This window comes from Solanum lycopersicum, chromosome 9 (assembly GCF_036512215.1).
Source record: "Solanum lycopersicum chromosome 9, SLM_r2.1".
NCBI classification, from domain to species: Eukaryota; Viridiplantae; Streptophyta; class Magnoliopsida; order Solanales; family Solanaceae; genus Solanum; species Solanum lycopersicum.
This window is the reverse complement of record NC_090808.1, coordinates 51,200,981-51,215,338: the sequence shown is the minus strand read 5'-3', so window position 1 is coordinate 51,215,338 and position 14,358 is coordinate 51,200,981. Positions and strand designations below refer to the sequence as shown.

The 14,358-nt window shown below is 34.5% G+C and overlaps 2 protein-coding genes across 3 annotated transcripts; both read right to left on the bottom strand.

The window, feature by feature from the left end:
* Positions 1 to 7,089: 7,089 nt before the first annotated feature.
* Positions 7,090 to 9,598, bottom strand: LOC101249010 (uncharacterized). The gene has a single exon (XM_004247017.5). It carries the CDS (start codon positions 9,177 to 9,179, stop codon positions 7,392 to 7,394), a length of 1,788 nt encoding a protein of 595 aa, XP_004247065.1. The 5' UTR covers positions 9,180 to 9,598; the 3' UTR covers positions 7,090 to 7,391.
* Positions 9,599 to 10,878: 1,280 nt separating this feature from the next.
* LOC101248708 (RPM1-interacting protein 4) lies at positions 10,879 to 14,048 on the bottom strand. 2 transcript variants are annotated; one of them, XM_010327982.4, is made up of 4 exons: positions 13,854 to 14,048; positions 11,673 to 12,227; positions 11,412 to 11,594; positions 10,879 to 11,192 (listed from the first exon to the last, which is right to left on the bottom strand). In XM_010327982.4, the coding sequence occupies exons 1-4, from the start codon at positions 13,857 to 13,859 to the stop codon at positions 11,169 to 11,171; spliced, it is 768 nt and encodes a 255-aa protein (XP_010326284.1). In that variant the 5' UTR covers positions 13,860 to 14,048; the 3' UTR covers positions 10,879 to 11,168. The 2 variants fall into 2 exon arrangements, with proteins under 2 accessions (XP_010326284.1, XP_010326285.1); XM_010327983.4 differs by having other exon boundaries at positions 11,412 to 11,591; positions 13,854 to 13,978.
* Positions 14,049 to 14,358: the final 310 nt, after the last annotated feature.

Sequence of the window (14,358 nt, the reverse complement as noted above, 5' to 3'; positions counted from 1 at the left end):
TATAGTCCTTCCTGTATTGTTAGATCTTCCCTTCATCCAACATGCCATAAGTGTATACCTGTAGTAAGGTACCAAAAGTAAATTCAACTGGACTTTTGTCTTACAGAAACTCAACACCACATTTTGTTTTTCAATTAGGAAGTGGTGACTTACATCTATATGTTATGTCCTCTTATGCTAAATACGATTTTTGGCCATATTCATTACACTAATTTGTCGCATATTGGAGGAATAGTGTCTGAGAGAACACCAAAGTCTTCCAATTGTTTCTTGATCCATAGAAATTAAGCACAACATGATGTAGCAGCCACATATTCTGCTTTTGTTGTAGACAGTGCCACTGAATTTTACTTCTTAGTGCCCCAAGAAATCAGTGATGATCCAAACAAGTGTGCCATGTCTGATGAGTTTTTTCAATCAATAACAAAACTTGCATGATCACCATTAGCATAACCAATTAAATCAAAAGAATCACCTGTAAAAATAGAATAGGCCCACAAATATGTTAGAATTCGCTTGGCATCCTTAAAGTGTAATTTATTTTAAATTGTTTGACACCTTGCACACATCCCTACACTGACGACTATGTCACACCTACTTGCAGTGAGGTACATAAGTGACCCAATAATTACCCTATACATGGTTTGATTAACATCAATCCATTCATTATCCAAGTCGAGTTTCACACTCGTGCTCACGAGAGTGTCAATGATTGTTGCCTAAAGAAGGTTGAAATTCTTGAGCAATTCCTTTATGTACTTTTATTGACATATTGATGTGCCCTGAGAAGACAGTTTGATCTGCAGTCCTAAGAAGAATGTAAGCTCCCCTATTATGCTCATTTCGAATTTACTACCTATTAAATCAGCAAACTTTTTGCTAATGAATCTGAAATAGCTCCAAAATGATATCATCTATGTATCCACAACTCCTTAAATCTTGATTCAAGGAAAACAGTATTATCAATTTTACCTCTCTTGAACTTGTTTGCAAGGAGGAACTTCGACAGGCGCTCGTACCAATCTCTAGGAGCTTGCTTTAGGCCATACAGAGCTTTATACAACTTTAGCACATGGTTTGGGAGATCAGCATCTTCAAAACCCGGAGATTGTTTAACATACACCTCTTCCTTCAAATGCCCATTCAAGAAAGCACTCTTGACATCCATTTGAAACAGTTTAAACTCCATATGGGCAGCAAAAGCTATCAAGATTCTAATTGTTTCCATTCTAGCTATACAAGCAAAGGTCTCGTCGTAGTCAATCCATTCCTCTTGATTACATCTTTGTACCATGAGTCTTGAGTTATTTCTTATAATGATCTCATGCTCATCAAGTTTGTTTCCAAAGACCCACATATTCGCAATAATGGTTCTGTTGAGAGGCAAGGGACTAAGTGCCATATTTTGCTTCTTTCATATTGAAGTTCTTCATGCTTTGATGTCACCCAATCAGCATCCTGTAAATCCTCTTTGATATTCTTAGGCTCAATGGTTGATATGACACTGAATATGCAACTAGATTTCTTTTTGTTAGATGTAGTTTGTATTCCGGAGTCAAGTGGGGAGATAAGATTGTCCAGTGGATGTGAAGATTGATGTTCCATCCGTACCTTCTAGTTATATCTTCTTCAACATCAACAGTGGATTCACCTTTTTCACACTCCGGATTTCGAGATATTTCCTCATGGGCTGAACCAAATGGACCATGTTTTTCTCTGAGTTCTATATTGTTTTCCCTAGCCACTTGCTTTCTTCCAGGATTTTGGATTGCCTTGTCTTGTTTTCCCTTAATAAACTCCTCCAATTCAAAGTCTTATTTGTGTTCTTCACTGTTCTTATTATCAACTCATCAAATATTACATGCATGCTCTCTTCATCCATAAAGTTCTTTTGTTCGAAACTTTGTACGCCTTGTTGGTAGAAGTGTACCCGAGAAACACCCCTTAATCACCTTCTGGCATCAAACTTGCCAAAGTCATCCTTTCCATTATTCAGAACAAAGAACTTGCAACCAAAAGGCTTAAGATGAGCAATTGAAGTTTTATGTCATTCAGCAATTCATAAAGTGTTTTCTGGATCACAGACTTCATAAGACACCTATGTGTAACATAGTTGGTTGTGTTGCCTGCTTCTAAACTATTTTTACTAAACATCACAAGCCAAAGTAAAATTCGGCATACAACCACACATAGATTAACCTCCTAATCTCTTTTCTGAGTAATACATTATCACTCAATAAGCCAAAGCAATATCTGAATATCCCACAATACTAACCCAACTTATTAATATAGACTTTGACGTAAGACACTAAGTTGCCCTCAAATAAGCTCTTACAATTATTCACCCAAGGTTGAGACGTTTCTATCACAAGCGAAACAAATCTTACAATATAAGAACAACTACAAGCAATCAAGGAAACAACTAGTTCAGAAAGCAATAATGAAATCCATCAGGTCCCTTGATATTTGAATCTTGAATATCTCTCTCTCTCTCTCTCTCTTTGCATGAATGAATGATTTGTTGTTTAGTGTCTTGAATATATCAAACGCTAAGAGTTAATACACATTCGACAAACAACCTCGTCCCTTCTGGTTGGTGCAGTACATTGACGACTTCACCAACTTCTGACGTAGACAGATTTTCAGTTGTGTAGCATATGATCCTAGATGAGCATACTCTACAGAGGACCGAGTCCTGCATTTGTGAGGAGATCATCAAAACATCTAGGAGCATTAAGACTTATCAAGGAGTAGAGATGGTCGCTCATCCACTGGCTTTTGCGCCAAATCCGATGGATTTTAGCATAAGCGGGGTAAGGTCGGTTCTATGGTATTGTACACAAGTTGTTATTGGATGCAACTCCTCTTTGGGAAGAAAAAGCTATACGAGTCGGGTCTTGCAGAAATGTGGGTCAGAAGAATTGGAAACTAGGATTGAGGTTGGGGTTTAGGTTATTGTTTTATGTATTGTTGTGAATTGTTGATGAATGTAATGTTGTGGAATGGGTTTGGAGGAAGAATTGGGTTGATATTAGGTTGCTAAATGTAGCCCATTGAAATTTGAAAAGTAGCCAAATTGAGTTGTTTTGGCGAATTCAGCTAAAATTGAAATAGTTGAATCAATATAATTAATTTACGAGCTTCTTAATCTTAAAGAAATAAAAATAATTAACTTAATTATAAAGTAATTTAATTATACTTTAAGCTAAACTAATTTAATAAAATATTTACTAAAATAAAATCTTTTTGAGATGATTTTTGAATAATCCTAATAACTATAAAGGAACACATGTGTTTATTGATTAGCTTCATATTTCATGTACATAAGACACCAATTAAGCTTTAGGATATATAGATCCTTCTCGACGGATGACACGTTGAATGTCGGTTGTTATAGAGAAAACCTGAAAGATGCAACAATAGCTTACTAACAAAATTGAAAGGATCTTCCATGATCTAGGTGAAGAAACCTCAAGTCCATCACTTATGTATCGTTCATAACTCATCTTGCTTTTGTAGATTTTTGAATGTATTCATCATGTATTTGCTATTGTTTTCAGCTTCTTTTAATCTATTACGATTTGGGTGAGAACTAAAAGAAGAAAATTTAAATTATTTGATGCTAGACAGATTTGGAATAGCATTGAGAGAAGAAAATTTAAATTTTGAAACCGAAGATGGGCGGATTTGGAAGAGAATTGACGCGTGATTTGGGGAATTCACATTCAATTTTATATTCTTTTTTCTTTAAAAATGTAACTGGATTTGTTTTAATGTATCAGATTTAATGTATTCGAATTGTTTGCTATGCATCCGAATAACACTGATTTGGAGAGATTTTTATAAATTGAAAAGGAGTAGGGATAGAATGTAATTTAGGTCCTTACACCATGGGATTTATGTAAGTTATACAAATTTAAATCCTTAGATCTCTAAACAAAATTCCTAATTTTTCTGTTTGGTATTTCCAGGGGTATGTGTCAGGGACGGGGGGCTTAACTTTGGTGGGTTGGGGTTTTAATTTTGTCCAATAGGAAAGAGTCATGTAATAAATAATAATAATGTGGAACCCATCGATAGCCCCTTAAAGTTGGAACTAACTTTCACTTAGACACCTTAACTGGGTTTGTTAATTTTAGACACTACATTTCATTGTTCACTGTGTTATTTTGATACTTTTTTAATTATCAATCAAATATATAAAGTGTTTGTAATACACTCACTGATGACGTGTCAGAATAACGAATTAAATGAAGACACATGACACATATATAAAAAAAATAATTCTCAAATAATGATTTTTAGTACAAAAAAAGTGACCAATGAGTGAATAACATGTGAAATTTTTGCCCAAAAAGCTTTTAAAATAAAATAACCCAATCCCACCCACATTATCTTCTCCACCCCACTCACCCAACCCTTGTGTTTTCTCCACTCTTCCCCCATCCACCCAACATCTTCTCCGCCTTTACCAACCCTAACCCCACCCCCTTACCAACCCACATCATCTTCTCGAGTAGAATAACAAACCCACACATAGTTTTACTCAAATCTAATTTGAGATTATTCATTAATTCGTGACTTTTCATTTTTCTTCTTCTTTACTATTGTAGGGATTTTCACATTGTCTTCTTTTAATTTCTATTATATCATTATATTATGAGTCCAATGGGTTCAAATTCATTAATTTTTTTTTGTCTGAAGCATTATCAAATTTATTTCTTCATAAAAGGAGTGTAAGTTTTAGTAGGTGATGGCTGAAAATGAGGAAGAAGATGAAAAAAATACAATAAAAACGATTTAACAAGTCTTTCACGCGCCAATAATGAGTGTATTACACTCTATGACATGTAAACAAAAAGTATCAAAATGACATAACGGGATATGACATGAGGTTTCTAAAATGAACAAAACTTAGTTGAAGTGTCTAAGTAAAAATTCATGCCAACTTAAGGAGATCACAGATGGATTTCGCCTACTAATAATAATAAGAGGGATGTTAGTTTTAAGGGAAGTAATAGGTCAAAAGGTAGATAGAGGGGTATTTTTAGCCTGATAGATAAATAAGTTTTTAACCATTTTCGTTAAAATAATCCCTCACACAACTATGGTATGGTATACCTCAACCACCATAAAAAAATCCTTTAGTGGTATCCAAGAAGAAAAAACAATGTTTCACTAGTTACTCTAGATACCAAAACGTGTATGTATATATATATATATATATAAGTGGTTAAGGAGGAATGTGATTAAGTGAAAATTAGCTAAATTAATGTGTTATACCTTTAGAGTATAAATATACTCTGGAAAAAACAGTGTTTCACTGAAAATACTGCTAATTACCTTGAATTGGTCAACTGGGATTCAACTTATTGTAATAGCTACAATATCTGAAGAACTGAAAGCTTTTGAAACTTAACATGAAAGTCTGAGTGCACAAAGCCAAAAAAAATTAAAGTTGGAGTTGGTTATCTGATTAAATATATTTGAACATGCCAAGTACACTCACCATCTTTTCAGTTTTAACAGGCTTCAATTTGAAGCAGTAGAGTTGGTGATGAGTGCATTTGTGTGCAAAAGGCAAGGCCAATGCTTCATTTAACAATTCAATTTACAAAGATGACAATGCTGCTGAAGCTGTCCAGGAACAAATGGCGGCATTGAGATAACAAACAATGTGAACACAACTGCAATTATATCTGGAACCAGAGGTTTAAAGCAGACTCCTGTTGAGAATCAGTGGTCAAATTTCACAAAGTCTAGTTGCAGTTTTTCCAAGACGGTGGAAGTGCAGTACAAGAAGAAAAAATGGAGCTGAAGTTGAAGTACAGAATGGAAAGTATTCCTTTCTTTTTCAGAATGGAGAACATGCTTTACACCGAACGGATATAATCAAACAGATACGATGATGGAAGGTGATGATGAAGACAGTGGCAGTGAAAGAATGAAACGGATGACATTGGTAACAGTAAATATAACATAATAACTAAGAAAATGGACAAAATCAGAGTAGAAAGATGACAGATGCACTTCAGGTGTAGAAAAAAGAGAACTAAAATAGTGGTAAAAAGAGGAATGAAGATGATGCTAGTGGTAACAGTTGAGATAATGACCAATAAATGGAAAAGGGGGGAAATCTCAATAAAAAGTCTCGAATCACTCTTCACCATAGTAGTGTTACATGAAATGCAGCTCCTTCCCTTTGCTATAAGCTGAGTTCCTAGAGATACATCAAGATAAATATGAAGGAAATGGAGAAAGAAAGAACAAAAGAGATTGGGAGGAAGTACAACGCAGATGACCAAGAAATTTGAAAAAAAAAATGAATAAGAGGAGATTAAGGCAAATGAAGCATCTGAAATGAAGAGTGAAATTAGCAGGCTATGAAAAGAGTAGCCTCTAAAGGCAATCTAAGGAGGACTCAAAAAGCTTTGGCATCCAAAGGTCACAAATTGTGACTCACAGTGAGAAGGATTCTTAAGAAACGGACTTTAAAAAGGCACAATTAGGAAGGATCAAAGGAAACCTCCAAGTTATCTCCATATATAACGATAAGGTGGCTTTTGCAGTAATAGATCAGTTATTTTACTGATACAGTTGACAAGGAAAAAGAACTTTGAATATTTGAATTGCTTATGATCCATGGTATGTATAGAGCCAACTTTGAGCAATGGTTCAAACCCAAGGGACAAAATCTTGTCTTTTAAACTCTTTCTACACACATTTCAAGTTCTCTTTCTCTTCTTCAATGCAACTTCTTGAAAACTTTAATGGCTTAATCTTTCCCAGTCAAGCTATGCCATCCAAATTGTGAGGGGAATAGCTCTTGAGTACTATCTTTTGCATCAAAAGTCTGCTGAATCACAATTAGGATCAAAAAATGAAAGACAATTATCCCATACATGATACAACTACTAGCAGTATGCTGAAGTTAAAGGCAAAGTAAATGTAAGTGGTTCAGTCACCCCATAATACTAGCTCAAACAATGAAATGAATGACAAAATCCCAAAGCTGCATTAATGGTGATAGTCACATTACCTCACAGAACTGATAGTAGCTTCCACAAAATCATTTTAAGATACATAAGATTTATGAGCAAGCACACATTCTTATAGTAAGAAGATCAAACACAGAATACAAAGAGAGTAAGAAGCATAGTGTTACATGATAATAGCTTTGACATGATCAAACTAAATACAAGTGAAAATAAATTGTAATAACAAATGAAGACAAGCAGCCAACTTGGTTACATACGTGAATTAAGTCCATAGCTAATGAATTATTTTGGATGAGTACAATCCAAGGGAGCTTCTCACAGGAGACTATTAAACTTCTGAAGAACAGAACTACAGTTAAATGGTAAAAAGAAAGGTTGTTTGAATAAACCTCATTACAAAAGCTTCTCTGTTAGCCTGATCATGAATGAATTGACAGCAACTGCATCCAAAACTATCCATGATGATTCAAATAGTTCATGAAAGAACTCAGCTCCTGTCTCTTCAGCTGAACTTCTGAATGCAAGTCCAAATGCATTTCCTTGGACTGCACCAAGCCGTGGCTTCCCACATATTGCTACAATCAACACTTTACTTCGTTCCTGGGTGTAGCAAATGCAGATCAATGGTTTCATCCTTGCTCCTTTCTCACGTAAAGCATCCATTAAAAAGTAACCAAATTTAGTTAAAGCCTGAGGATGACACAGGAGCTTTGCATCTGCCGAGTCTTCAAGCTTCACCCACCTAAATTTACTCCCACTTCTTATAGAACCTTTCTTGGTAATCGCTGCACTCCCTTGTCTAAGAATTGCCCTTTGAACCTTGATAGCTTGTCGCATTCCATTTTCCAACTTGTCAAGCTTGGTCAAGGATAACGCATCGTAAGCCTCCCCAAACTGTTTGGAGGCACATGAGCCATCTGACTCTACAAATGACTCTAGAAGTGCTGTAACCCCATATACCACATCAGCTGCTGAAACTTTTGAACTATACCCATGAAGAAGCAAGAAACCTCTATAATAGAAATCAGTGAGGCCAAATTCCGGCAAATACTGTTCAAACATGTCCTTCATTCTCCTCTTGATCTCAATGCTCATGTACTGAAACTTTTGTTTGCATTCCTCGCGTGCAAAACCCATTCGACCTAAAAGAAGCTGCATCTTCTTAATCCCAGTGTCACTCCATGTCTTCATTTTAGTTGCAATGTAGGATGAACACAACATCGAATCAAACAAGTTCCACTCTTGTAACAACATCAGCCTTGGTTCATACTCATATGCAATCCTTGAAGAATTTGGTGCTGTGACCTTTGTCCCATCCTTGAGAGTAACTGAGGTGATAGAGTCTAAATTGCCTGAACTATTGATATGCTGTTCTAGCTCCATTACCCCAGCCTGATAACGCTCATCGGTTAATCTCTCATGAACAAACTGATCAGTTAAAGCTACACAGGCCAACCAAAGCAACGCATTAGTATTCTTTCTCAAAAAATGGGACAGTTCATACATCAAACAACCAGATGGCTTCCCATGGAAGTTACCCATGTAATAGTATTCCCTCTTCAATTTCCCGAAAAGCTTAACAGGGTCGCCCTCATTTTCCGCAGAAACCCTCCTCTTCTTCCTCATCTCATCCCCATCTTCCTCCTCACTCTCACTATCATTTTCATCTTCACTATCAGATTCGTCTTCAAACTCATCGTCACTGTTCAAATCACTAGCATTTGCCAAAGCAGAAACATCAAAATCATACGCTAAATCAGCCTGCTGCTCATCATCCCTAGTGTATAACACGATAACCCTATCATTCTGGTTACTCAAATTATGCAAGTGTATAGGTCTATGACTATCCACAACAAAAACACGTGCTAAGGGACCAATTTCTAGAATTTTCTTAAGATCCCTTTGACACCCCCAATTAATCAGCAAAATCGTAATTGGCTCATCAGCAGCTGCCCCTAGATTATCCCCAGTATACTTATAAATCTCTTTAAAACTTGAAACTGGGTAACAAGCATATCTAACAGAATCAGATTCAAGAACATGCCCTATTATCTTGAGAGCACAAAGTGAATCAACATCAGAAGTTGAGGGGAAAACTAGCAGTGGTGATGTAGAAGCTGACGCTAGAGCTGAACTCCGCAACCGAGTGTAAAATGATTCAATACTTTGCTCTCTCACCATAACTTCACCAAACTAATAACTCCAGAATATACAAATTTCTAGCCAGCGCCACAGACCAATCGCATGAAACAAAAATCTATCAGATCTAAAATTAGTTGAACGACTAATGGCTGAGGTGGTTTTGCAGTTATGGTGAAAGAGAATTGGAAAAGAAAGACAAAGAGAGGGTTTATTGTTGAATTGAAGAGTAAATTAGGGTTTGGAAGAAATACCTGAAAATGATACTGAGTTGTACCATTAATGGTGAGCAGAGAGATGAAGGTACAGCGAAAGTATAGGAGGGAGAAACAAATCGAATATTGAAATTGGCATTATACAATTGCTTTGAATTTCGAATTTTGGAGGAGCGCCAAATTTTGGCGGTGAATTTGAGTTTTTTTCGCTCGCTTAAAACTTACATCTACTATACTTTATTTTTGACCATGTGACTCTCTTTGCTTTAGCTGTTTTTTAAATATTTTTTCCTTTTGGGCTAATTGTAGATTCCACCCTACACTTTTGCTATAATTGCATACTTTTCTAATAAGCGGGTTTTCTCGGATTATTTTATTTATGTATATATTTGAAGTATTCATTTTTATTTATAAACTTACTTTTTGAGTGTCTTAAAAATTGGCTAATTCTTGGTTTTAATAAATTTAGAATTTGGAGTAATAGTGTGAGTGTCACTCGTAGTCATTTGAATTCTAACAAACATGTTTTTTCTACAAGTGCATTTCAAAATAATAGATTATAACAAAAACACTCGTAAGAACCACACATTTCAATATAATAGTTGTGACAAAAACATTTCAAAATAGTGGCTTGTAACAAAAGTACTTTTTGAAAAAGCATATTTCAAAATAAATTAATTTTAGAAATTTTGATGACATATTCTAGAAACATATAAGATGAAAACTTATAATTTGGAATGATCAATCTATGAAGTATTATTAATCTTGACTTTAGTAGCTTCTTCACCAAATTCTTTTTAACTTATAAGCCTTTTTTATAATATGTGTGATCAAACTTCAAAAACTAACTTATTTTGAAAAGTAAATAACATTAAAGATGATCACATGATCTATTTTAAATTTACCCTAGATATGATATCTTGGATATTGGAAATATGTGTAATTCTCCTAAAAAAAGAAAAGAACCATCATAAGTTAAATAATTGTGATTTACAACAACTTTTTAATACTTGATAAATATTTGAATTCAAAAAGGATTATATTTGTTGTACTCTTAGAAAAGGGTTAATGATGTAAATATTAGAAAAGAAGATACAAATAGATTGGTAATGAATTTTGAGGGTTATGTAGAAGCTGCAGATTGTATTTATATATACGCTTGGATGGCCAAGTTTTGAAAATAATTGGAAAAGATTTTTTTCACTTGATTCCTTTCAATTTTCTATGGGTGAGGTATAATAATTAAATCAGAGAAGACTAGATTCATGTAGTAGCCACATAGGATAATAATATGAGGGAGTGATGTGGACTTCACAATTAAAAGGGTAAATATGAATTAGAGTTGAATAAAAAAAATAAAACGAAGGATAAATACAATCCTTTTTTAGAAGTACAAGGACAAATATAACCCTTTTTAGTATTTGAATTTTACTAACAAGCAAAGGAATCAACTTCAAATTTATGGATAATTCGATACTTCAAATCTCATTATTAAAAATGCAAAATTCTGTTTTAGAAGAAGAAAGTTTGAGCAGTAATCAAATATTATAAGCATTTGCATTGCCAGAAAAGACCAAGCAACAATACTAGACTTCACACATACAACATTGCGAAAGCATAAAAAATCTGCAAGCACTGTTTGTAACATACAAACACAAGTACAATATTAAAGACTACAAGTTGACAATACAATTGCAGAATACTGTGGGAACAAAGTATAAATGAATTACTCTAATATATTGCACAAGTAATTTGTTGAACTATTTACACATCCCTTGGCTGTTTTGGAATAAAATCAAGATCCTCCCTTGCATAATTACCAGGGACAACAACACCACTTCTGCAGAACAAGGACACGAACCATTAGCTAAACAAATAAGAGGCAAATTCAGGATTTAGCGTCACTAGATTGAGTACAATTCAATATATTCTTTTCCATATACATACATACACAATTGTAGGTCAAAAAAGATATGTTTGAACCTATAGCTAGCCTATAGAAGTTGTCTTAGATCCTGCTATAAATCAAATATAATGCAGGGGAAGTGATTTACTGTACCCTTTGCTTTTCCTCTGAGTTATGCTTTTGTGTATTGTTCGATGTTCTACTAGGTGTCCCTGATGGATTTCCTTGCTTTTCCTCTCGGAATTTGTTGAAAATGTGTGTGTAGTTGTCAGCAGATTGAGGATCATTCTCGTCCCACTCTCCGAATCTTGGAACTGCAGCCCCTCTATCAGACTGCTGGAAGACGGATCGAAAATTAATGGAATCAACAAACCAACTATAATACGAAACAGAATATATAGGGTGAAAACATACTTTGTCTTGCTTAACTTTGGACCTTCCAGGAGTACCGTGACTGCTATCATAAGAATTGTTCTTTCCTTCCCAAGCAGGAGATGCAACACCTCTTCCAGCATTACTAACCTTTGCCTGGTAATGTGGATGCAGCGGTGATTTATCAAAGCTATGTTCAGATCCTATACTTTGTCTGCCAGTTCTACCAGAATTTGATCCACGACCACGTTGATGAGATGGCTCATTGGCACCTTTCCTTCCCACACTCTCTTTACGAGCTGGAGAATTAGCATACTGGCGGAATTCACCATCTTCTTTACTTAGTCTATGGTCCCGTGTTTGCCTAGCTGGTCCACCACGCCCAATTGGTGGTTCCTCTGTTTGTCTTTTAGGCTTGGATTGAGGAGCAACTTCAGGTGGTGGAGCAAGATTACGAAACATATCTGGATTCTCTTCGGGATCATTGGGGTTCATCATCTTTCCAGTACCACGAGTTTGCCTGGCTTTTTCAAAATATACAGTATAGGGCGTATTATCGTCATTTTCCCAATTCCCAAACTTTGGCACATTTGGACGCTGCAGAAACAGTTGGAGGAAATTTCAACATAGCTTTTGATTGCAGATTTCTGCTATGCATCATTAACACAAGCACTTTTCATTTATTATCACTAAAAACTCTGTTTTTGTTATTTTGAATCTAACTCTTGATTTATTTGGGAACTTGCTAGACAGTCACATCAGATAACCTCTCCTGCTATATATAAAACTCATAAATTGTTAGATTGTGGAGCCCGATTAATACATATATATCCCACCGCTGTGAAAGCTTACTCACGGGATATTATCACGAAATATTGGTTTCTCTCTCTAGATCTCTCATCTCTTTCTCTTGAAAGTTCTTGTGTTCTTCATTCATCAATTGTGTGTGCGTGGATTCGATCCTAACAAAAATTGTATGTAAATTTACTACCGTCTATAAGTATTCAAACACCGGAATTATCGCTCTTTATTGCCACCAGTTTCAATCAGGTGAAACTCATAGCTACAATGTATCAATATTGAATAAATAATATATAATCATGTATATATGCTGTATAACTATGTACATTAAAAATATATTACACTCATATTTGTTGTTTATAAACACATTTTTTACATTGCATAAACTATTAATAGCCGTTCTTTCTATATGTTTGTTTTTCTGTTCGATGTCCATAGAATAATTGATATGAGTATGCAAATTACTATTAACTCATCGGTGAAATTAATTAGATTTGAGGACTTAAAACTAAGAAAGAAAAACATACGAGGGTGTGTTTGGTATAAAGAAAAATATTAAAAGAAAAATCTCACTATTTGATGGTAAAATTGTTGATTCAATTGATGAAATGGAAACTTAATTGAAGAATTATTTTGATAATTAATTTTAACTGATCAATACAAGTTTTGTCTAATCTTTTCCTCCTTCCCCCAACTATATTTAGCATCAACTCCCCCACCTTAGTGTATTTAGCATTTCTTTTCTTAATTCACTACACACTTATCAAGCAAGGACGGATCCAGACGGATAGCGAGGGGGTCATCTGAACTTTCTAAATACTAAAAAATTACAGGGTTGGTTGATTTTGAATCGTCTAATGTTGACTTAGCTTAATGATTGACGTGTTCAAAATTCAACTTGAGGTTCCAAGTCTCAAGCAATACATTATTATTTTTCAAACTCTTACTAAAAATCTTGAATCCACCGTTACAATCAAATATCGACTATCAAAATCATAAAATAAAATTGAAGCAAAAGCAGAAAACTAACACACATATATAATGAATACAAATGTGTTTTTGGAGGCTCTCTATTTAATAGTGATTGAATATGAGAGAAGATGGCCAGACCCTAAGAAAGTAAATAAAAAGAGCAACTCCCTAGTATGATATTACCTACCAAAACAATTAACATAACTCCACATTAAATACATGATAGATTTTTATAGCTTCAAACCTCAAATTTTATTCCGAATAGACTTAATCATCATATATAATATGTCTCACTTAATTTAGAGAAAAGTAAATGATAAATTAGTTTTGAAATAGATTCAATATACTACAAAAAATTAAATATAAAATCATGATGATGTAGTAATAAAATAGAAGAAGAAAAGTAGATAATGAATTTGTTGATGAACAAGAAGAAATAAAAAAACGTACAGCCATTGTGGTTCACCAAATGAATGATCAAAGCTGCGGAGAGAAAAAGAGAAGGCGAAGATGAGAATTAAAGAAGAAATAGTTAGGTAGTACCAATAATTATTATAATGAAATAGAGGTTCATCAACCATTGACCGGCGCCACCGGTAATCTTTTGACTATTCTTCCCCTCTTACGTACTCTTCTACCTCATGCACTTACCGCACCTTTCTTGCTTTTTTATATAAAAATAGAATGTAAATAATATATTAACGGTAATTTTATGAGTGAAGTCTAAAGAGAGTCGAATGTAATAAAGTCAAAAGGTTAGCTTAATAAAAGTTAATTTAACATTTTGATTTGGGGATCGTGATCTTTTTATCGACGCACAAAGAAAATATTTTATTGCGGATGAACAAGATTTGCTCAAACATTTGAAGAGTAGATCTAATGATCATGTCAAAAAAGTGTTGCATTGAATCTGATAAGTTGATATAATGATATGAAAATAGTATTGACTTATTGT